The 24,733-nt window shown below is 43.8% G+C and overlaps 1 protein-coding gene across 24 annotated transcripts in view; it reads right to left on the bottom strand.

Annotated features, from left to right (window-relative positions):
* rims1a (regulating synaptic membrane exocytosis 1a) overlaps positions 1–24,733 on the bottom strand; it is a 908,397-nt gene that overhangs the window by 315,949 nt on the left and 567,715 nt on the right. For all 24 annotated transcript variants that reach the window (XM_070884742.1, XM_070884748.1, XM_070884749.1 and 21 more), the window contains 2 exons: positions 12,482–12,653; positions 3,739–3,892 (listed from right to left, as the gene is read on the bottom strand). In XM_070884742.1, coding sequence (XP_070740843.1) covers positions 3,739–3,892; positions 12,482–12,653 — 326 coding nt within the window. The remainder of the gene's footprint in view (positions 1–3,738; positions 3,893–12,481; positions 12,654–24,733) is intronic.

Genomic DNA, 24,733 nt, shown 5'->3' with positions numbered 1-24,733 from the left:
GGGAGCTTGCTGTGCGCAAATTGGCTGCCGTGTTTCCCACATTACAACAGTGACAACACTTCAAAAGTACTTCATTGGCTGTAAGGTGCTTTGAGACATCCAGTGGTCGTGAAAGGCGCTATATAAATATAAGTCTTTCTTTCTTTCTGCTTATATCTGTGCATTCAGTGACATTTTTACTTCATAGGGTCATTTTGCAAGGCTTTGCTCCTGATGTGGAACCTCGCTGGACAGGAATTCAGAATTAGAGTTCTAGCCCGATCTCCAAACCATGCTGCTGGATAGCGAGTTTCCACATCTCAAGCAGAGCCTAGCACAGTTACTGCCAAATTGCATATGTGATGAGCAATATCTCCACAAAGAGTGAAAATGCCTGAGTTGCTTCTTACACATGAAATCAAAACAACAGATTATTTGCGTACAGTTTACATGTGGGCTTATGTAAGAGACTGTGCTGAACACCTTGTTTGCAATCAGATTTAAGACAGTTTAGCTGAATTTTTTCCCCCAGAACGGATACCTGTGTCTGTGCCTTATAAAGATGCTGTCAAGTTAATATAACGTGATTAGCTCTATCAATCCAAGCTAATCAGAAATTCTTGGACCAAAATAATTTTTTTTTTTTGCTTTCACACTCAGTAATCCAATACTCAAACTTAAAATGCATTTAGTAAAAAGTACATGTAATGCCAGACACTCAATCACCATTTGTGCACCTTTAAAGATTTTTTTTCAAGTGAAATACACTTCATCTTCACAGAGTGAGATAAATTCTCTCTGAATAAGTATAATTTTCAGAATAAATATCATTGCTGGTATCTATTGGTTAAATCTCAACCAACTAGGTTGTGCTTTTACACAGCTAATTGCATTATTTGTGATGGCTGGCAGATGGATATTATCTGCTTCACAAAATGTTTGACCTCCTGCTAGAGCCCCACACCAAAAGCAATTTCTAAATGCAGATAGCATTCATAGATTAGGATATGTTCTGCCACCCCACCCACCTGACAAGACCACTCCAATACCATCATCAACATCATAATCTGAGATGTCACTATCAATGATTCGCTGAGATCCTGGGTAGTGATGGAACAAACAGACAAAACAGCTATGCGTGTGGGCTCATCAACACTTATGGTAAAATCTTTAATCAGAAATGCGTTATAGTAGAAGTGTATTAGGTGAGCCATGAAACAAGTAAGCTAGAAAATTAAAAACTGATGAATTAATCTATATTTTTAACAACACAAGTTTTTAGTATGTTCTCTGTAACAAAGAGGGTGATCAGTTTAAACTAAATGGATGACAGACATGCGATTAGCTAATCGTAGTGTTATACTTTGCAAACTGAAAAAAGCAAGAATTAAACTCTGAACATAACAAGGCAAATTATACCAACGCTGTTCCTGATGCGAAGCATTACCCTCTGGGAGTACACACTGAGAAATGGTACACATGTACAATCCTGCACACCTCATGATTTTCCATCCATTAATGAACAGAAAATAGTGGAGGACACGCATACAAATTCCCAGCATGCAGTTGCAGCAGGCAAGGCCCCATTGCACGAGTGCACGCTTGTTAAATTTATCCAAACATCTTCAATATCTTTTGATTTTGTGCTGGTTCCAAGTGACAGATGGTTAACAATACCAGATCCTCAACATGCTGATACTGGTAACGAATGAGTCAAAACAAATGAAACATGGGTCACGTTTTCAGAATAAATTCTTGGTCCGGATTTTCCTTATGCTTATTTTGAATCAGCAGTGTTACGTTATTATAGTGCTTACAGTTCCACAGCAGCATGCACAAAATAATTAATTGGATCAATGCCTTGAAATCACATATTTTTTTTAAATTAAGTACTATTGCAGTGCTTTCATTTAGTTTGGGATTGTCTTCTGCGCCCCATGTGAAAACAGACAGTGTTGGAAACGTACAGTAAGTCAGCAAGCAACAGAAAGAGAAGAGGTTAATGCTTTGGATGGTGACGTTTGAATATTAATCTGTCTTTTTCTATCAAATGCTGACTGGCCTGTTGTGCATTTCCATTACTTTCTGTTTTGATTTCCAATTATTAGCATTTCTCAAACCGCCGCCGCCGCCCCCCCCCCGCCCCACTTCTCTGGAGAGTAGGGAAACATTTCCTTGGTTAATTTTTCATAGTGGCATTGTGAATGGGCTCTTTATACTCACTATTTTCAATTTTGATACAAACAGAGGGCATCTTCCCCTGGTATATTCTGCATCATTTGCAGAATCCTTAACCCTGAACTTTGGATACTAACAAGCATAACGACTTGGAGCAAGCTGGCTGTCAGCATCCTCAATCACACCCATGAGTACACAGTAGGTATGTATTTCTCCAGTAACATGCATGCAAATAAATATAAGTATTGATATGGTCAAATCATTTGGCCATACTTCTATTCAAATTGTGTGGTGCATCCAGGCAGTCTGCTTTTTGTTTTTCAAATCTGAGTATTAATAGTCTTGAACTCTATAGTTTCCTGAAATTAAAGTAATTTATTTTTACAAAGAATAACCCAGCCTGGATTATGTCGTAGAACGGCAGCATATCTCAAAGTTGAGATGAAGTGAACAGCTCAGAAATGCCAGAGAAGGGCCTAGACTGTATACAAATACTGTAATGGATTTTTGGTTATAAAACGGTTAGATGATCTTGAAAAGGATAAACTAGCTGGTCCGAACAACTTGCATCTACAAGTCTTAAAGAAGATGGGGGCTAAAGCAGAATTAACTGACATTTTTTTTTAATAAACTATTAATTTGGGAAAGACTCCTGAGGAATGGATAGTGGCCAAAATAATGCCATTATTACAAAAGGAGCAAGAGACACAAATCGGAGCTGTGCAGAGGCAAGTGTAACATCTGCAATTTATTGGATAAACACTTGCACAGCATATTTAGCAGGGGTTCAGGAAAGGGGGTTCATGTTTAACTAACCGGCTGGATCTCTTTGAAGACATCATTGCCACAGTGAACAATCAAGTTGATATATACCAGGATTTTAACAAGATTCTACATGGGTGATTAATGACAAAAGTTAAGAAAGTTAAAATATGGCAGACAATGTTTAAAAAGGAGCACTAACAAGTAGACAATTTTACTTATTAGGTTAGCTCAATAAATTAAATATATATGTATTTAGGATGTGCCTTTGGTACTTTCCCAGTTAAAAACTAGTATTTAATTGCTTTCTAAAATAACAATCTGAACACAGTATTTATGGAGTATTAATATGGGCCCTGAAATTACACTAGTGGATATATGCTCAACATGTTTGTCTGAAATTCTTCGCTCTGCTTTTTTAACAAAGCGTTAACCTAATTATTTTAAATAGGTCAGATTCACTGCTAAAATAGCCGAGAGGGGCTTCAGATGAACATTTGTTTGGAAGCTATTATCGAAGTGCATCATTTTAAGGGTTAAATGTTTTCTGTTGGGACCCCTAGTTTAGCAGTGAGTAAAATATTGCAATAAATGAATTCAATACTCCTGGTTAGGAAAGAGAAAGCCTTATTTTCAGGACAGCCTGATTGTAAAATTGAAAGTCATCTATATCTTACACAGTGATTTCAACATACATCACAGTCAACTTAATTCACAATTAATAAAACAACTAAGTATTTGTTATGCTGAGGATTTATTTCAGAATCGAGGCAGAAAGATGACAGAACTCTAATGGGACTGCAATTATCAATGACCTACTTTGTAGCCTTTTACTAGGACTTTCCCCATGGACATGCCGCCTTGGCATGTAGGGCGATGGCTGAGGCAGAGGTAGTGAAGATACATCATGTGTCTGAAGTTTGTACCAGTGTGGTTCATCATCCAACAATGCCGTCTCCAGCTCTATAAGGATCTGAAAAAGTGCAACAATATGATCTATACCAGCAATTATCAACCTAAAATGTTGTAGATAAACAACTGCAAGAATTAGGAGCACGATTGATGCTACCAAGGAAAAATACCTAAGGATATTGTCCTTTTAAGTAGTTTGTACCCTGCAACTAATAATGAAGTATCTAGTTTATTATTAAAATCTTGCTAGGACAAATACTTCCAGTCTGCAAACCTTAGTCAGGCCTTTGTGTCAACATTTACTGTTGTAAATTGCTGCATCAGCATTCTCCATTCAATTTTAATATGTCAACAATCACAATGTAATTGCAAGCTCTAGCCATTGTGTGGCTCTGTGGAGGGAGCTTTTGAAGTCTCACTCTAAACTCGATCATTATCTTGTACATATAAAAGAACATATAAACAGAGGGCTGTGTGCTGGTAGCACAGAGTGCAGCAGCTCAGAGTGGGAAATTGAGAGTTTGATAGTTGCAATTATCAAGGTTGGGAATTGAATAGCCAAGGATATTTCATATTTAGGAAGGACAGGCAAAAAGGAAGAGGGGGTGGTGTGGCGTTGTTAGTAAAGGATGAAATCCGAGCAGTAATGAGAAAGGATATTGGCTCAGAAAATCAAGATGTAGAATTAATCTGGGTGGAGCGAAGGAGCACCAAGGGGCAGAAAACATTGGTGGGAGTTGTCTATACGCCTCCAAACAGTAGTGGTATTGTAGGGGACGGCATCAAACAGGAAATTAGAGATGCATGTAACAAGGGTACTACAGTAATTGTAGGTGACTTTTATTGTGTTCCTAACACAGATGAGACTGCACACAGGGAGGTTAAAGTAACAGTGACCTCAGTCTTTATTAAGACACTCCAGAGTGAGTAACAGGCCTTAGGGGCCGGCTTATATACAGTGCTCTCAAGGGATGCTGGGATCCCTTGGGACTTCAGGGGATACGCTCCCTGGTGGCGGAACATGGGAGTGCATGCTTTACAGATACACAACATCACTCCCCCCTCCAAAGTCAAAGTGAAAACTATTTACAAGGTGAGATGGTCGGGAGCCTTTCTTTCCCTGGTGGACTGCCTCGGTACAAATGTCTGTTCTGGTGTCTTGGCTGTGCCCTCGCTGGGCTGGCGTGTTGTTGGCCCTGCAGGGCTGCTGGGTGAGCCTGGCCTTGTTGGGCATGATGAGTTTGATTTCCTGGTCCGGCGTGGTGTCGTTGGTCCTTTGGGTGTGTGTTGTGGGCTCGAAAAAGGTGGTGTCTGCTGTTGTTCAGGGCACTCTGTGAACCGCAGCCTCGTTTGGTCCAGGTGCTTTCTGCAAATTTGTCCATTGTCTAGTTTGACGACAAACACCCTACTCCCTTCTTTACCTATCACCGTGCCCGCGATCCTCTTAGGAGCATGTCCATAGTTTAGCACATACACAGGTTCATTCAGATCAATTTCCCGTGACACAGTGGCGCGACCATCGTTTACATTTTGTTGCTGCTGCCTGTTCTCTACCTGATCGTGCAGGTTGGGGTGAACCAGCGAGAGTCTGGTTTTAAGTGTCCTTTTCATGAGTAGCTCAGCCGGGGGCACCCCTGTGAGCGAGTGGCGTCTCGTACGGTAGCTGAGCAGTACTCTGGACAGGCGGGTTTGGAGTGAGCCTTCTGTGACTTGTTTGAGGCTCTGTTCGATTGTTTGTACTGCCCGCTCTGCCTGCCCACTGGATGCTGGTTTAAACGGGGCCGAGGTGACATGTTTGATCCCATTGCGGGTCATGAATTCTTTAAATTCGGCACTGGTGAAACATGGCCCGTTGTCACTGACCAGTATGTCAGGCAGGCTGTGGGTGGCAAACATGGCCCTCAGGCTTTCAATGGTGGCGGTGGTGGTGCTTCCCGACATTATTTCACATTCAATCCATTTTGAAAAAGCATCCACCACCACCAGGAACATTTTACCGAGAAATGGGCCCGCATAGTCGACATGGATCCTCGACCATGGTCTAGAGGGCTAGGACCACAAACTTAGTGATGCCTCTCTGGGCGCGTTGCTTAACTGAGCACACACGCTGCATTGCCGTACACAGGACTCTAAGTCAGAGTCGATACTGGGCCACCACACGTGGGATCTAGCTATCGCTTTCATCATTACTATACCCGGGTGTGTGCTGTGGAGATCCGAGACGAACATCTCCCTGCCCTTTTTGGGTAGCACTACACGGTTACCCCACAACAGGCAGTCTGCCTGAATGGACAGCTCATCCTTTCGGCGCTGGAACGGCTTGATTAGCTCTTGCATTTCAACGGGGATGCTGGCCCAGCTCCCATGCAGTATACAGTTTTTACTAGGGACAGCAGAGGATCTTGGCTGGTCCAAGTCCTAATCTGGCGGGCTGTGACAGGTGATTTATCATTTTTAAACGCTTCCATGACCATCAACAAGTCTGCGGGCTGCGCCACTATCAACAAGTTTGCAGACTGCGCCATTTCCACCCCTGTGGTGGGCAATGGTAGCCGACTGAGGGCATCTGCACTGTTCTTGGTGCCTGGCCTGTGCCGGATGGTATAGTTATACGCTGATAGCGCGAGTGCCCACCTTTGTATGCGGGCTTAGGCATTAGTATTTATCCCCTTGTTTTCAGCGAACAGGGTTATGAGGGACTTGTGATTGGTTTCCAGCTCAAATTTGAGGCCAAATAGCTACTGATGCATTTTCTTTACCCCGAACACACACGCTAATGCCTCTTTCTCAATCATGCTGTCGGCCCTCTCGGCCTTAGACAAGCTCCTGGAGGCATAGGCGACAGGTTGCAACTTCCCCGCAACGTTAGCTTGTTGTAATGCACACCCGACTCCGTACGACGATGCATCACGTGCTAGCACAAGTCTTTTACACGGATTATACAATACAAGCAGCTTGTTGGAGCATAAAATGTTTCTGGCTTTCTCAAAAGCAATTACTTGGATTTTTTTCACCCAGTTCTCACCTTTAGGCACTAACAGATGTAGGGGCTCGAAGAGGGTGCTTAACCCCGGCAGGAAGTTACCAAAATAGTTGAGGAGTCCCAGGAACGACCGCAGCTCCGTGATGTTCTGTGGCCTGGGCGCATTCCTGATAGCCTCTGTCTTGGCGTCTGTGGGCCGAATGCCGTCCACCACGATCTTTCTCCCCAAAAGCTCCACTTCTGTTGCCATGAAGACGCATTTCGACCTCTTCAGCCGCAGCCCTACACGATCCAGTCGCTGGAGGACCTCCTCCAGGATTTGTAGGTGCTCGACGGTGTCCCGACCCGTGACCAAGATGTCGTCCTGAAAAACCACCGTGCGTGGTACCGACTTGAGTAGGCTCTCCATGTTTCTCTGAAAGATCGCTGCAGCCAACCGAATTCCAAATGGGCATGTGTTGTAGATGAACAGTCCCTTGTGCGTGTTGATCTAGCTCCTGCGTCATGCAGGCCGAAGTCAAGTCGAGCTTAGTGAACGTCTTGCCTCCTGCCAGCGTCGCAAATAAGTCATCTGCCTTAGGAAGTGGGTATTGGTCCTGTAGCGAGAAACGATTAATAGTTACTTTATAATCGCCGCAAATCCTGACCGTGCCATCACTTTTGAGTACTGGAACAATCGGGCCGGCCCACTCGCTGAATCCCACTGGGGAGATGATGTCCTCGCATTGCAGCCTGTCCAATTCGATTTCCACTCTCTCCCTCATCATGTGAGGTACCGCTCACGCCTTGTGGTGGACGGGTCATGCCTCTGGGACCAAGTGGATCCGCATCTTCGCCCCGGAAAAGTTTCCAATGACTGGCTCAAAAAGGGAAGGAAATTTGTTAAGAACCTGGGTACATGAGGCCTCACCGACATGTGATAGCGCTCAGATGTCCTCCCAATTCCAGCAGATTTTGCCCAGCCAGCTCCTTCCAAGCAGTGTGGGGCCATCGCCCGGGACAATCCAGAGTGGCAGTTCGTGCACTGTGCCCTCGTAGGTGACCTTGACCATGGCGCTGCCCAGGACATTGATAAGCTCTTTGGTGTACGTTCTCAGTTTCATGTGGAAGGGGCTCGAGGCTGGTCTTTGTGCCTTGTTGCACCAAAGTCTCTCAAACATCTTTTTACTCATGATGGATTGGCTAGCACCAGTGTCCAGTTCCATGGCTACGGGTAAGCCATTCAATTTTACATTTAACATTATAGATGGACATTTCGTCGAAAATGTGCGCACCCAGTGTACTTCAGCATCTGCCTCCTCTCTCTCAGGCTCGAAATTCCTTTGATCCACCATGGACCGATCTTCCTCTGCCACATGGTGGTTCGCAGGTTTTGCAGAGCTTGCAGCTCGTCTGCAAGCTCGTTGGAGGTGCCCCATTGTTCCACAGATCTTGCAAACATATCCTTTGAAGCGGCATGAATAGGCTGAATGGAAGGCTCCACAACGCCAACAAGGTGTGAATTGCCTTGCATTCATCCTTTGTTGCGGACTCAGTCATCTGGGTCACCTGAGGCCTGCTGGCAGTTGCAGACTCGTGGTTTCTGCCCTGTATATTTCTGCTCGCAAACACAGTTCCAGTTAATTTATGAACATTGCTAGCACTTGTGTACTGAGAGATTTGTTTGGTGTTATTACTGCTGGACATAAACGCCTGTGCTATCGCAATGGCCTTCCTGAGGGTCAGTGTCTACAGTCCAAAGTTTTCGTAGGATGGTCTCGTGGCCAATGCCCAGTACAAAAAAGTTTCTGAGCATTTGCTCCAGGTAGCCATCAAACTCACATTGTCCTGCAAGTTGCTTTAGGTCGGCAACGTTGCTCGCCACTTCCTGACCTTCAGATCGCTGGCACGCATATAACCGATACCTCGCCATCAGCACATTCTCCCTTGGGTTAAGATGCTCCCGAACCAGTGTACACAGCTCCTCATATAACTTATCTGTGGGTTTCACCGGAGCCAGAAGGTTCTTCATGAGACTGTAGGTCGGTGCCCTGCAGACCGTGAGGAGGACCGCTTTCCTTTTTGCAGCGCTTCCTTCAAAGTACTGGTCTAACCGTTCGACATAGACTTCCCAGTCCTCAGACTCCGAGAACTTCTCCAGGATGCCCACAGTTTGATGCATCTTTGCATTGGATTCGTATACACGTCGCCAGTTATTGTGTTCCTAACACAGATGAGATTGCGCACAGGGAGGTTAAAGTAACAGTGACCTCAGTCTTTGTTAAGACACTCCAGAGTGAGCAACAGGCCTTAGGGGCTGGCTTATAGACAGTGCTCTCAAGCGATGCTGGGATCCCTTGGGACTTCAGGGGAGATGCTCCCTGGTGGCAGAACATGGGAGTGCATGCTTTACAGATACACAACAACTCTAATCTACATTTCGACTGGCCAAACCAAATTAGTAATAATACTGTGGAAGATAAATTCCTGGAGTGTGTACGAGGTGGTTGCATGGACCAGTACATTGACAAGCCTACCCGGAAACAGGGTATCTTAGATTGGGTATTGTGCAATGAGAAGGGGTTAATTAACAGTCTTGCTGTGCAGTGTCCTTTCGGGAAGATGACCATTCTTTATTAAGATGGAAAGTGAAGTAGTCCAATCCGAAACTAGAGTCCTAAATCTAAACAAAGGAACTACGAAGGTATGAGGAATGAATTGGCTATGATAGATTGGGAAGATTCATTAAAAGGCATGACAGTGGATAGGCAATGCTTAACATTAAGGAACAAATGCATGAATTGCAACAGTTATACATTCCTTTCTGGCGCAAAAACACAAAAGGAAATGTGGCCCAACCATGCTAACAAAAGAAATTAAGGATAGTATTAGAGGAGACATAAAAAGTTGTCAGAAAAAGTAGCAAGCCTGAGGATTGGGAGCAGTTTAGAATTCAGCAAAAACGGACCAAGAGATTGATTAAGAGGAAAAAAAGAGAGTATGAGAGTAAACTTGCAAGGAACACAAAAACCGACTGCAAAGGTTTCTCCAAGTACATAAAAAGAAAAAGATGAGTGAAGACAAATGTAGGTCCTTTACAGTCAGAAACAGGAGAATTTATAATGGGGAACAAGGAAATGGCAGAACAATTAAATAAATACTTCGGTTCTGTCTTCATGGAAGAGGACACAAATAATGTCCCAGAAATGCTAGGGAACCAAGGGTCCAGTGAGCAAGAGGAATTAAAGGAAATGATTATTAATAAGAAAATAGTGCTGGAGAAATTAATGGGACTGAAAGCCGATAAATCAGCAGGGCCTGATCATCTGCATCCCAGAGTACTAAAAGAGGTAGCCATGGAAATAGTGGATGCATTGGTTGTCGTGTTCCAAAATTCTATAGATTATGGAACAGTTCCTGCAGATTGGAAGGTGGCAAATGTAACCCCACTATTTAAAAAAGGAGGGAGAGAAAACAGGGAACTACAGACCAATTAGCCTCACATTATTGTAGGGAAAATGCTAGAGTCTATTATAAATGGTACACTTAGATAATATCAACGGGATTAGAGAAAGTCAACATGGATTTATGAAATCGTGTTTGACAAACCTACTCGAGTTTTTTGAGGATGTAACTGATAGAATAGATAAGGGAGAACCAGTGGATGTAGTGTATTTGTATTTTCAGAAGGCCTTTGATAAATTTAAGACAGATAGATAGTTTCTTAACCGCTAAGAGAATAAGGGGTATGGGGAGCGGGCAGGGAAATGGACCTGAGTCCATGATCGGATCAGTCATGATATTAAATGGCGGAGCAGGCTCAGGAGTGGCTGTATGGCCTGCTCCTGCTCCTATTTCTTATGTTCTTATAAAGTCCCACACAAGAGGTTAAAGCACATCGGATTGGGATAATATACTGGCATGGATTGAAAATTGGTTAACTGACAGGAAACAGAGAGTAGAAATAAACAGGGTGGCGAGCAGTGACTAGTAGGGTACCACAGGGATCAGTGCTTGGGCCCCAGCTATTCACAATATATATAGATAAATAAAAGTGATTTGGATAAGGGAACCAAATGTAATATTTCTAAGGTTGCTGATGACAAAAACTAGGCGGAATTGTGAGTTGTGAGGAGGATGCAAAGACGCTGCAAGGTGAATTAGATAAGTTGAGTTAGTGGAAAAACACATGACAGATATAGTATAACGTGGATAAATGTAAAGTTATCCACTTTTGTAGGAAAAACATAAAGTCAAAGTATTATTTAAATGGTGATAGCTTGGGAAATGTCGATGTACAAAGGGACCTGGGTGTCCTTGTACACCAGTCATTGAAAGCAAACATGCAGGTGCAGCAAGCAGTTCGGAAGGTAAATGGTATGTTGGCCTTCATTGCAACAGGATTTGAGTACAGGAGCAATGATGTCTTACTACAGTTATACAGGGCCTTGGTGGGACATCACCTGGAGTATTGTGTGCAGTTTTGGTGTCCTTACCTAAGAAAGGATATATTTCCCATAGAGGGAGTGCAGCAAAGGTTCACCAATCTATTTCCTGGGATGGTAGGGCAGTTGTATAAGGAGAGGTTGGGTCGACTCGGCCTGTATTCACTAGAGTTTAGAAAAATGAGAGGAGATCTCATTGAAACGTATAAAATTCTGACGGGGTTGGACAGACTGGATGCGGGGAGGATGTTTCCCCTAGCTGGGAAGTCTAGAACAAGGGGTCACAGTCTCAGGATACGGGTTAGGAAATTTAGGACTAAGATGAGGAGAAATTTCTTTCCTCAGAGGATGATGAACCTGTGGAATTCTCTACCACAGAAGGCTGTGGAGGCCAAGGCACTGAATATATTTAAAAAGGAGATAGATTTCTCGACACAAAAGGCGTCAAGGGTTATGGGGAGAAAGTGGGAATATGGTGTTGAGATAGAGGATCAGCCATGATCATATTGAATGGCGGTGCAGGCTCGAAGGGCCAACTGGCCTACTACTGCTCCTATTTTCTGTTTCTATAATCAGCATCTTATCATGGCCAATGTTATGAGCACTTAATGAATGTATAACATTAGTTTAGCTCTTTGACCAGGAGTTGGCACTGACAACCTAAGCAACAGCAGGAGCACCAAAATATCACACAATAGTAGCAGAGTAGCTACAACCCGTGGCAGGTTTGAGAGATAAACAAGGGATCGGCCAGGAGGGAACTTTGTGTATGGAAGTTGATTTTCTTCCAAAGAGTGAGGAAGGTAACGGCTATTGTAGATAATCTGACATTGCTCCTCAATTTCCACATACAAGCAGGTCTAAACTAAAGTAGTTCAAAGCTAGTGGCAGAACTCGGAGGACCCACACCTACTGAGTGGACAATGGTAGCTCCCCCAAGAAAAGCCTTTGATGTATTGGCACCACAAAATGTAATAGGGGAATCTCTAATTTATTCTTGCTGTGAGCCCAAGTGAGGAGTTTTGGGAGGGAGCATGATCTGAGGTGACCCCAACGTTCCGATTCCCAAGCAGTATTCCTGCCTGGGTGAAGACCAATCCATGCAAAAAAGATGAACCTGGACACTGATCTGGATTCAAAATGCTCCAGTTACAGGGCTTTCTGAAGCACAATGCCCAACTAATGCTGGGAGTATTTTTATAGTAGAAATGAATAAAATGTGAAAGTACATGCATTGTTTTACCTCTCCAAGAAATTCACTTCCTTCTTCTTGTACACGAGGCTGATCCCACAGCGTGATCTCTAACATCCGTTCTCGAAAGTCTCTCCGATGTACATGGGAATAGATAAATGTTTGGTTCCATTTTGGCTCTAAGCTTTTCTTTACAGTTTTGGTCCTCCGTTTACTCTTGTCACTGGTCGGTAAAATACACAGTTCAATTATTTTTCATTCTAGTTGACTTGTTTTATTAACAGAGTCTCAGTTTCCAGCTCCATTGAGTAACCAAAGATTAAAATACAAAACAAGTCAAAACAATAGACTGCTATATATTTTCTGCCTTTGCAAAGTGCATCATATAAATAATTCTGTGCAAAACGAACACGCTATTGTGTAAATATATAAAATGGTTAAGGTCTGTATGTGCAACGTGTTGCCATGAAGGTTTCAAAAATGAATGAAAATGTGTTTCAGCATTTGGGATGGAGGATTGAAAACATTCTAACACGTCACTTCTGTTCAACCTGCGCACCCCCCCTCCGGCCCCCCACCCCCGACAATCCAGCTCACAGCCCGAGTCTTATTTGCCGTTTCATCTTATTTACATTTTGTGGGCCTGGATGTTAATAAAGGGGTCTGTTTTAGCACTGCTGCCTCGTTGGTGGGTAAATGCCAAGATCTGTTAGTATCGACAATTTGAGATACATGCAAATTAATGGAAACTAAACTTGATACGTGCCTGCACACCTCCACACCCCCACCGCTCCTCCCTCGTGGTTCAAGAGAGCCCATTAAGTCAAAAGCTCTTGTGGAACTTCAGCAGAAACAGTTGAACTTATAGCCTTTCTTTAGAATTTGTGTAGTGTATGTACTGTCAATATGCATTGAAGTAAAATATGGTATCACTGAAGTTCAATTTACATGATCCTTGATACTGCAATTCAAATCATTAACACTTTGGGTCCAACCTCATGATTCAATTGCAGAATTTGATTAATGGTGATAAACTGCTTGCGATGATTACAGCTGAGCCCTCTCAATGGCCCCAAGTTTACACATGATTTGCGCCTGATTTTTAGGAGCAACTGGTGGAGAACGGACTATCTTAGAAATCGCAATTCTCCACATTTTTTTTCTGCAGTTCTAGTCAGTTAGAACAGTTTCACTTTGGAACAGAATTTTTTTCTTCAAAAGGGGGCGTGTCCGGCCACTGACGCCTGATTTGAAAGTTTCCACAGTGAAAACGTACTCCAAACTAAAGTAGAATGGAGCAAGTGAAGATTTTTGTAGAACTGAAAAAACCTGTTCTACACATTAAAAAATCAGGCGCAGGTTACAAATTAGGCGTCCAGAACGAGGTGGGGGGGGGGAAGGGAAGGGAACTCATTAAATTCTACAATAAATCCTTATTTATACTTATACAAATATTATACAAATAAATCTAACCTGAATAAACATTTATAAGCAAAGAAAAGATTAAATAAACCATCTTCCTACCTGTGTGAAAGTGCTTCAGGCACGGAGAATGCTGCAGTCAGCCTCACAAGTTGAGGCAGCCGTTCCCGCAGGGGGGGGGGGGAGAAAGAGGAGGCAGCCGTTCGTTCCCGACGGCGGGGGGGGGGGGGGGGAGGGGAGGGAGGCAGCCGTTCGTTCCCGACGGCAGGGGGGGGGGGGGAAGCCGTTTGTTCCCGACGGTGGGGAGGGGGGGAGGAAGCCATTCATTCCCGACGGTGGGGGGGGGGGGGGAGGAGGAAGCTGTTCGTTCCCGACGGCAGGGGGGGGGGGGAAGCCGTTCGTTCACGACGGTGGGGGGGGGGGGGGGGAGAGGAGGAAGCCGTTCGTTCACGACGGCGGGCGGGGGGGGGGGGGGGGGGGGGAGGGAGGGAGGGAGGGAGTGCGGACCCGACCGACCGAACGCAGCAGGGGGGGGGGGAGAAGCCGTTCCAGACGGCGGGCGGGGGGGGGGAAGGAGACAGTGAGAAGGCTGCAGGAAGCCTCACAAGTTCAGCAGCCATTCCTGACGGCAGGAGGGGCGAGGCCATCGGGAAACGGCTGCCTCAACTTTCTGAGGCTTCCTGCACCTTCTCAGTGCTGATGTGCTGATGTGAATGTGCTTTTATTAAAAAATGTTCAAAAATTAAACAGCTACAAAGAACTACAAAAATGGCCGAGTGCCAATGTTTCCTTCACACTGCGCGTGTGCGAACGCTCCAACGCGCACGCGCAGGGTTGCCGGCAGGAAAAAAACTAATTTAAATGGTACCCGCCCCCTCCCACTTACAAAATCGGCGCGAGTGTAGGCTCCGCGCCAAGCAGACATGGAGCTGCAGGGCGCTCCAGAATCGCGTGTTTTTTTTCCGGCGCCATTTTCTTATACTTAGGGTTTCAGGTTATAATGGGTTATGCTAAAGTAACTAGTGATTGCAAGATATTGAAAAGAGGGCACAAATTTAATTACAAAAAGAATAAAGGGAAAGGAAGAAAAAAATTGTTTACATAAAGTGTGGGTAGTATGTGGAATTCTCTGCAACAAACTGCAGTTGACTCAAAATCTATAAATTCTTTTAAAAGGAAATTAGATGGTGAAAAAATAGAATGTTAAATTGTATGGGGAGCAAGCAGGAAAATGGGTTTAAAGTAGGTGGCCTATGTTGAGAAAAATGCCAACACAGACTTGTACAGCCAGATGCTGCAATACAGAAACAGTTCATTTGGTCCAACCGGTCCATATTGGCGTTTACCATCCACGGGAGCTAAAAGTCTGAATCACATATCACCCTGTTCCCATTCCTTTCGCTTTGATCCACCTATCATAAGAACATAAGAAATAGGAGCAGGAGTAGGCCATTTGGCCCCTCGCGCCTCCAATCTAACCCTGAATGTTGACAGTTTCTGTCTCAACCACTAACCCGAGAAGTGAATTCTGCAGCCTCACAACTCTCTCTCTTGTTCTCTCTTCTAAATCTCTTGCATTCAATCTTGTAATTATGGCCACTCATTCCATCAACTACTGGAAACAGTCTGCTCCATCATTTAATAATTCTGAACACTTTAATCATATCACCTCATAATCTGTGTTGTAATAATGAAATAACTTTTCAAGTCATCCTTTGTATTTGTATTTTCTCGAACCAGGGAGTATCCTAGAGGATCTGTAGTGTACCCTCTCCAAAAGCTCAATATCCTGCCTATAGTGTGGAGCCCAATACGGCACACAGTATTCTAATGGTGGTCTTATCGAGGTATTATACAGACTCATCATTATTTCTTGGCTTTTATATTCGATAACCCTTGTGATAAAACCGAGAATTCCATTAACTTATTTTTACGGCCTCATTAAGCTGAGGTGCTGCCTCTACTGTCCTATGAACCTGTACATCAAATACCTCTGATCTTCCACAGCACTGGGCCGCGAGTATAATTACTGAATTTTTAAAGTCAGAATATATAACCTCACTTATTGTCACTGAATTCTGTCTATCATTTTTAGCCCACTCCCCATCTCATAAATCTCCCTTTCTGGTTTCCTTTGGTCTTCTATAATTCTGATCATCTGCAAATTTCAACACCACTTCCTCTCGGTCTATATCAAAATTATTGGTATACACATGGAACGGAAGTGGTCCTGGAACTGAACACACCTTCCAACCACTCTGAAAACATGCCTTAACTCCCTCTAGCCAATTTTTAATCCAGTTTGCTATCCTCCCCCGAATTCCACACATCTTAATCTTCTCTAGTAATTTCCCATGTGGTACTTTGTCAAAGGCTTTTTAGAGTCCATGCACATTACATCCACTGCATTTTCCATATCTACCATATGGTTACCTCCTCAGATAATTTTAAGGACTTGATCGGCCAAAGGGTCTGCTCTGTGCTGTCGCACATGTTATACCTTTGGATGTAAATTGTATTTTAACAATATTCTTCATTACAAAGGTCAGAAAGAATGGAGAATGAAAAGCTCAGAACCATAGTTTCCTCTGTAAAAAAAAAAAGTGTGTTTTTTCTTAGTTTGTGGTTTTACTCTGGATGCGTACTCTCCTAATTGTACTGTTATTAGTCAAAGATGAAAATGGGACAAGCAAGACACAGATATATGGGAATGGGTTGTTGCTGTATGACGACATCAGACTTGGCTACTGTCATGTGAAGCTTTACTCCTGAGTTACCTCCGAAAATTGCAAGTCCTGATCCCAGAATCGCATGTTGTAATTATACTTTTGTATTTTAACATCTTTACTACTTATATTGTAATTTCTTAATAAAACCTTTATACTTTGGAACAAGACTCCCTCTAGTCTCTCAGTACAAAAGATTTACTCACACAATTCCATTATAGCACCCTGATTTAAATATGCTAATGAACCTCCTGTCTCTCCACAGTGGGAGACCCGACAGTCTTGATAATTGGTGCCGTGAATATCGCAGCAGCCAGGAAAACTGAGGTTTGGGGGTACGTTGGTCAGTTTGATCATTTGAATCCCATTCCTGCCCATTGGGGGCCCATGTCTTTGAGATTAGACAGGTGTGTGAAAGACACCAGACATGTTTGCCAGATACCAACATGAATGTGGGAAACGTGTATTCAGAATGAGGGGGATAACCCCTAACCACAAAGACAATACCCCATCTAAGAGGGGCAGTGGATAGTTTACACGTGGCAATAACAAGTTTAGAGAACCAGGGGGTATCAGGAAAATTAACGATGTGTCAAGAGTATAACCGGCTCCTAGCAAGTGACAATTGATTACAGGCAATTAAACAAATTTACTCCAGAAATGTTTTTCTTACTGGAGAGAAACATGCAGTGGGGTCCCCCAGGAGTCAGTATTAGGACCATTGCTTTTCTTGTTATATATTAATGACCTGGACTTGAGTATAGGGAGTACAATTTTGAGTTCCGGTTGTGGGAAAAAGCTGGGGACTGGGACTAATTTAGATAGCTCTTTTAAAGAGGCAGCACAGGCATGACGGGCCAAATTACTTCTTTCTATGAAGTAAGATTCTATGAATTCTGAAGTTTGCAGATGATACAAAACTTAGCAACTTAGTAAATAAATAGTGGACGACTTCAGGAGGACATAGGCACGCTGGTGAAATGGGCAGAAACATGGCAGATGCAATTTAATGTGGATCAGTGTGAAGTGATGCACTTTGGAAACAACATGGAGAGATGGTATAAGCTGTATCATAGAATCAAACAGCACATAAGGAGGCTATTCAGCCTTTCAAGTCTGCACTCCGTCTTTCGAAGAGCAAACCAGTTAGTCCCACTCCCTGGCTCTTTCCTCAGATCCCTGCAATTTTTTCTCCTTTAAGTATTTATCCAATTCTTTTTTGCCGGTAACTATTGAATCTGTTTCCACCAACCTATCAGGCAGTGCATTCCAAATCCTAACCATTCATTGCGTAAAAAACTTTCTCCCCATTTCGCCTCTGGTTCTTTTACCAATCACCTTAAATCTGTGCCCTCTGGTTATCAAACCTTCAGCCATTGGAAACAGTTTCCATTTATTTGCTCTTATAGAAACATAGAAATTAGGTGCAGGAGCAGGCCATTCGGCCCTTCGAGTCAGCATTGCCATTCAATAATATAAACCTTTCATGATTTTAAATATCTCTATCAAATCTCTTCCTAGCCTTTTCTGCTCCAAGGAGAACAATCCCAGCTTCTCTAGTCTATCCACATAACTGTAATCTCTCCTCTCTGGAAATATTCTCGTAAATCTCTTCTGTACGCTCTCCAAAGCATTCACGTCCTTCCTAAAGTGTGGTGCCCAGAATTGGATAAAACATTCCAGCTGGGGCCAAACTAGTGTTTTATATAAGTTTAGTATAACTTCCTGGCTTTTGCAGTACTCTATTTAGAAATCCCAGGATTTCTTATGCTTTATTAACCTGTCCTACCACCTACAGAGATTTGTGCCCAAATACCCCCAGGTCTCTGTTCATATAAGAACAGAAGAATTCGGAGCAGGAGGCCCCTCAAGCCTGCTCCGCTATTCAATAAGATCATGGCTGATCTTCGACCTCAACTCCACTTTCCTGCCTGATCCCCATATCTCGATTCCCCAAGAGTCCAAAAATCTATCTATCTCAGCCCTGAATATACCCAACGACTCAGCATCCATATTCCTTTGTGGTAGAGAATTCCAAAGATTCACAACCCTTTGAGTGAAGAAATTCCTCCTCATCTCTGTCTTAAATGACTGATCCCTTATCCTGAGACTATGGCCCCAAGTTCTGGACTCTCCAGCCAGGGGAAACAACCCCTCAGCATTTACCCTGACATTCCCCCACTGAATCTTATATGTTTCAATAAGATCACCTCATTCTTCTCAACTCCAAAGAGTATAGGCCCAATCTACTCAATCTCTCCTCATAGGACAACTCTCTCATCCCAGGAATCAATCTAGTGAACCTTTGTTGCACCGCCTCTAAGGCATATATGTCCTTTCTCAGATAAGGAGACCAAAAATGTGTACAGTACTCCAGGTGTGGTCTCACCAAAGCCCTGTACAATTGCAGTAAGACTTCCTTACTCTTGGACTCAAACCCCCATGCAATAAAGGCCAACATGCCATTTGAAACATAGAAAATAGGTGCAGGAGTAGGCCATTCAGTCCTTCGAGCCTGCACCACCATTCAATAAGATCATGGCTGATCATTCACCTCAGTACCCCTGTCCTGCTTTCTCTCCATACCCCTTGATCCCTTTAGCTGTAAGGGCCACATCTAACTCCCTCTTGAATATATCCAACGAGCTGGCATCAACAACTCTCTGCGGTAGGGAATTCCACAGGTTAACAACTCTCTGAGTGAAGAGGTCTCTCCTCATCTCAGTCCTAAATGGCTTACCCCTTAGCCTTAGACTATGTCCCCTGGTTCTGGACTCCCCCAACATCGGGAACATTTTTCCTGTATCTAACCTGTCCAGTCCCGTTAGAATCTTATATGTTTCTATGAGATCCCCTCTCATCCTTCTAAAATCCAGTGAATACAGGTCCAGTCGATCCAGTCTCTCCTCATATGTCAGTCCTGCCATCCCGGGAATCAGTCTGGTGAACTTTCGCTGCACTCCCTCAATAGCAAGAATGTCCTTCCTCAGATTAGGAGACCAAAACTGAACACAATATTCCAGGTGAGGCCTCACCAAGGCCCTGCACAACTGCAGTAAGACTTCCCTGCTCCTATACTCAAATCCCCTAGCTATGAAGGCCAACATACCATTTGCCTTCTTCACCGACTGCTGTACCTACATGCCAACTTTCAATGACTGAGGTACCATGACACCCAGGTCTCGTTGCACCTCCCCTTTTCTTAATCTGTCACCATTCAGATAATATTCTGCCTTCGTGTTTTTGCCCCCCAAGTGGATAACCTCACATTTATCCACATTATACTGCATCTGCCATGCATTTGCCCACTCACCTAACCTGTCCAAGTCACCCTGCAGCCTCTTAGCGTCCTCTTCACAGCTCACACCGCCACCCAGTACAAGAACAGCTAAATCTCTCTTAACACCAACATTTAATAGTTCCTCACCATTTAAAAAAATTCTGTTTTTCTATTCTTCCTTCCTATTCTTGTACCCCCCCTTTAAAATTGTACCATTTAGCTTGTATTTTCTAACCTCATTCTCCCGAACACAATGCATCAACTCACACTTTGCTGCATTGAATTTCATCTGCTATCTGTACGTCTAATCCACCAGTCCATGTCCTCTTGAAGTCTATTACTATCTTCCTCACTGTTTACTATACTTCCACGTTTCGTGTTATCTTCAAATTTCAACATTGTGCCCTGTACCCCCAGAGTCCAGGTCATTAATGTATCAGAAACCACTGTCAACGGTACTATTTTGAGCGAAGTGCAATAGTAAAGGGGCCCGGGGATGTATATTCACAAAACTTTGAAGGTGGCAGGGCAAATTGAGAAGGCGGTTAAGAAAGCAGAAGGAATACTTGGCTTTGTAAATAGGGGCATTGAATACAAAAACAAAGTCATGCTAAACCGTTACAAATTATTGGTTGGGCCTCAGCTGGAGTATGGTGTACAATTCTGGGTACCACACTTTAGGAAGGATGTCGAGGGCTCGGTGAGGGTACAGAGAGGGTTCACCAGGATGATATCAGCGATGAAGAACTTCAGTTATGTGGAGTGATTAAAGGAGGTGGGATTATTCTCCTTAGAGCAGAGGGGAGACCGAATATTCAAAATTATGAGGGGTTTTGATAGAGCAAGTAGGGAGAAAATGTTTCCTCTGGCAAGTGGGTCGATAACTAGATGTCACAGATTTAAAATAATTGGCAAAAGAACGAGAGGGAAATGATACTTTTTTCCTACACAAGGTGGTTAAGATCTGGCATGCACTACCTGAAAGGGTGGTGCATTACAGAAAGCAGATTTAATAGGAACTTTCAAAAGGCAATTGGACAAGTACTTGGAGACTAATTTGCAGTGTTAAGGGAAGAAAAGTTGGGGTGTGGGACTAAACTGTATAGCTCTTTCAAATAGTCGGCACAGGAACGATGGGCTGAATAGCCTCATTCTGTGCTGTAATATTCTATGGGCTAGATTTTCCACTAGGTGGCTAAGGCCGAAAAAAATGGGCCATGTTCCAGCGATGTGGGATGTCTCGGCCTTGCTGATCGCCTTTTTTTTTGTGATTTTCCACTCGGCCTTACCCCAGCGATGCGATTTTTTTGGCAATCTCACGATCGCCCACCGAAAACGGGAGTAAAAAAAAAAACTTCCCTAGCAACGCTATTCTGCGCATGTGTGGGATTTTTTTGTGGTTGAGTTTCTTTCCTGCGTTTTGAGAGGTCAGGGGTGCTCAGAAGCACGGGGAGGGGCAGAGAGAGAGAGAGAGAGAGAGAGAGAGAGAGGGGAAGGAAGGGACGAGGAGCTGTTTGTGTTTGCTGGTATTGATATTTGAATTCATATTGAAAATTAATCATTCTTATCGACTTTTAATTATTTTGTTTTGCTCAATTTTGGAAAAATATACAATATAATATATTATCTAATATATTGATAAATATACTGAAATATGGAGGGAGATAGTGAAAGGAAAAGGGCTAAACCCTTTAGCAAGGAGGCCAACGACGCACTTGTTAACATAGTGAGTGGCAGGTGGGATGAATTGACACAGGATGGGCATGGGAAACCTCCACCCCGTGCATATTGGAAAATATGGGCCAAGATTGCCGATGTCGTAACCTCCGCCTCGAACAAAGTACGTACACCTGACCAGTGCAGGAAAAGATGGAACAGCTTGTTGGCAGCAGCCTGAGTAAGTTGCATTTTATATTTACAATTTTACATATGTAATATTTAAATGATGTATGCAAATTTTAATTGGAATCTTAAATATCATTTTGTAATAGTATTAACTAATTAAATTATGAATTAATTTCTGCATTCTAACACTAAGTTGAATTTTATATTATGGAATATTGTTCATATGCAATGTAATGCAAAGTTCTAATCGAACATTTAAATTTGTAAATCTTAAATGTTTATGACCAAGTCCAATAGCTTATGCTATACAATGTTATCTTATCATTTACAGAAGATATCTATCAATCGAGCCGAGCAGAGGAGGACGGGCGGCGGCTCTGCTCAGGTTCAGATTTTATCAGAATACGAGGAGTTTGCGATCGCCTTAGTGGGGCCTGACAACCCACCCTTGAGTCTTGAGAGTAATGGAAACTGTGCAATGTGTCAAACATTATTAAAGACATCTTAAAAATATCTTAGTTACGCATGTAATGTCCTGCAATTATAATGCAATTTGATATACTCTTGATTTACGAATAAGGTCATGTCAGCCCTGGTGAACCCTTGTGCATATGGGGTACTGAAAAGTATTCTTATGTTATGGGTTATTGAAAAATTGATATGTATTGATATGTATGTTTACTAATAATGAGCACCGTTAATGTCCTAATAAGTTGTTTAGAAATGTCATTTGTTTTTTTAAGGTCAAGTGTCGTTAGAATCAGTTTCACTCATCCATTCCTGCACCGTCAATAACCTCGCGGGAGGAGGAGGAGGAAGAGGAAGATATTGTTTTGGTCTGGGGGGGATCAATTGAGATGGCTGAGGCACCGGAACTAAGCGGTGTGCAGGTGGTGATGCCAAGGCGCGAAATATTGGTCAGCGGGGTGAGCAATCGCCTACCATGGAGGGCCAGACGGAGAGCTTGATATCCCTGTGCAGGGAGACGGTCGCGGGTTTCTCTGCAAACTGGAGCCAGTTTCCAGCAACCTGGAGCGAGTTCAGCACGAACTTCTCCAACTGGTCTTCCATGCAAACAGCCAGCACAGGAGATGTTGGAGGCCATTCGTGAGCAAACCACTGCAACCAATGCCCTTCAGCATGCGTTAATGGCTGCACACAGCGCTGCACCCCAAGGTGTCGTGTCAGCTCGCAGCGCGACCCCGAGCAGGCAAGCGAGTACAGAGGGCAGAGTTCCTCCTGACTCGGAAGTGGAGCCTCAGGCTTCAACTTCCACTCCTTCACCTCCACCACGGCAGGAAGTCTTGCCGTCCCACACTGCACAACATGTTCATGTCAGTCAGCGTAGACCAAAACGGGCGGGTGGGGTAAGAACACGGGGTGGGAAAGGATCTGGAGAGAAATGTGGCGGCAGGTAGGAAGGGGGGTGTGTTTTTCATTGTTGAATTGTAGGGGAGGACGAAAAACCACTCATTTTACCCAGAAGGAAAAGAGCTGTGGGATCTGTCTGTGCTGCAGCAGGCCAGTGTCCTGGAAGGAACAGGGAACCCAGAGCCAGATATGGATTGAAACAGAGATGGTTTGGCCTTGGTAGGGCAATGATTGGACGGGGAGGTCACCGGAGGGCCAATGGTGGGATAGAGTCAGCCTGAAGCAAGGGACTCCAAGCCAATGGGAGTGCCCTTGCTCTAAAACTCGGGACTGACTCATCACCGATACCGGGCTATTGTCTCCCCCACGTTTACATTATGGAGGGATATTATGCAGGCCTTAAGAAAACTAGGAAACCCAAAACAAACTGAGGGCCTACACAATGGCTACAGGAGGCCCACACCCTGCCAACCCAATTAACACCTACTCAACCCTTGTTTAGGTTATCAGGGATGGCCAGTGGAAAACCCCCCGCAAAATCCAACACTGCTGCATTTTTCAAAAATCACAAGCCCACCAATGGGAAGGATTTATTTCAGCACGAAAGTCTGGCTGGATAATTGGATATAAGAAGGGGTTTCTGCCCCGACAAGTTGTTCTGTTCTCGTGTTCCAGCAAGCAGTCAGCCTTTCGACACAGAATGAAGACCAGTGTCCGAAGATACCGAAGACAGAAGAAGCAAACCACCATCCCGAGATGGCATCAGTTCAGCCTCCTTTCGCTACTGGAGACTGAACCTTTTCTTTGCCACAAGGATTTTCCCGAGAGCTGGACTCAGGTAGATCCACAGCAATAACAAGACGCAACAACAACCAAGTTTCCAAGAAAATCACAACCGAGAAAGTAACTTCAAGATCCTGAAGATAGCAGAAAGAGAACCCTGAAACCGCGTTTTGACCTGGAAAGACTTTAAAGGCTGTGGTGAGTACCATCTCTGGTCCCCAGAACTCCCAACTCAGTTAGGTCAGGAAGATGGGAGGTTGGGCATTGCACTGCTGTTAAACTTGTGTAAAAATTCTCGTTGTGTCCGTTTAGTGGGATTTAGGGGTTTGTTTTGTTGGTGTATTGCTGTTTGTTGAGATACATCGTCAAATAAATTGGAAGCTTAAAGTTCCTCTTGGAATCGCCTCGTCTCAGTTCTGTTGTATTACATCTCCTGATCGTGAGTCTTGGGTCAGAACAGTGTAAGGGAAGCCAGGAGCGCCTCGAAAACGCTCAACTGTGTGCCACTGGCTAGGGAAGAAAGGGGTTAGGTGTGTTTGACACTCACAGGTGCCTCACAGGTTAGTCAAAGCTGTGGGGACGCACGAGTCTCAAAACCCCCTTCATAAGCTGTGGACACAGTCTCTCCAGGAGTGCTCTTGCTGCACTCAGGGTACCTCACAGGCCAGGCATAAGCTGTGAGGGCAGAAGCCCAGAGAGAGACACCCAAGGCACAACACTCCCCAGAACCCCTTACAGAATTATTTCTTCTTGTTGGAAAATTGTTATTGTTTTGTTCAATGTTCATTAGGATTTGAGGGAAGGGTGGGTTGGCGGGTGTTGTTAAATAGTTTTTAAAAAATTAATTCGTTAGTTGTCTTTGTTAATAAAAAAAAT

This window comes from Pristiophorus japonicus, chromosome 7, assembly GCF_044704955.1.
Source record: "Pristiophorus japonicus isolate sPriJap1 chromosome 7, sPriJap1.hap1, whole genome shotgun sequence".
NCBI classification, from domain to species: Eukaryota; Metazoa; Chordata; class Chondrichthyes; family Pristiophoridae; genus Pristiophorus; species Pristiophorus japonicus.
This window is presented reverse-complemented; position numbering and strand designations above follow the sequence as displayed.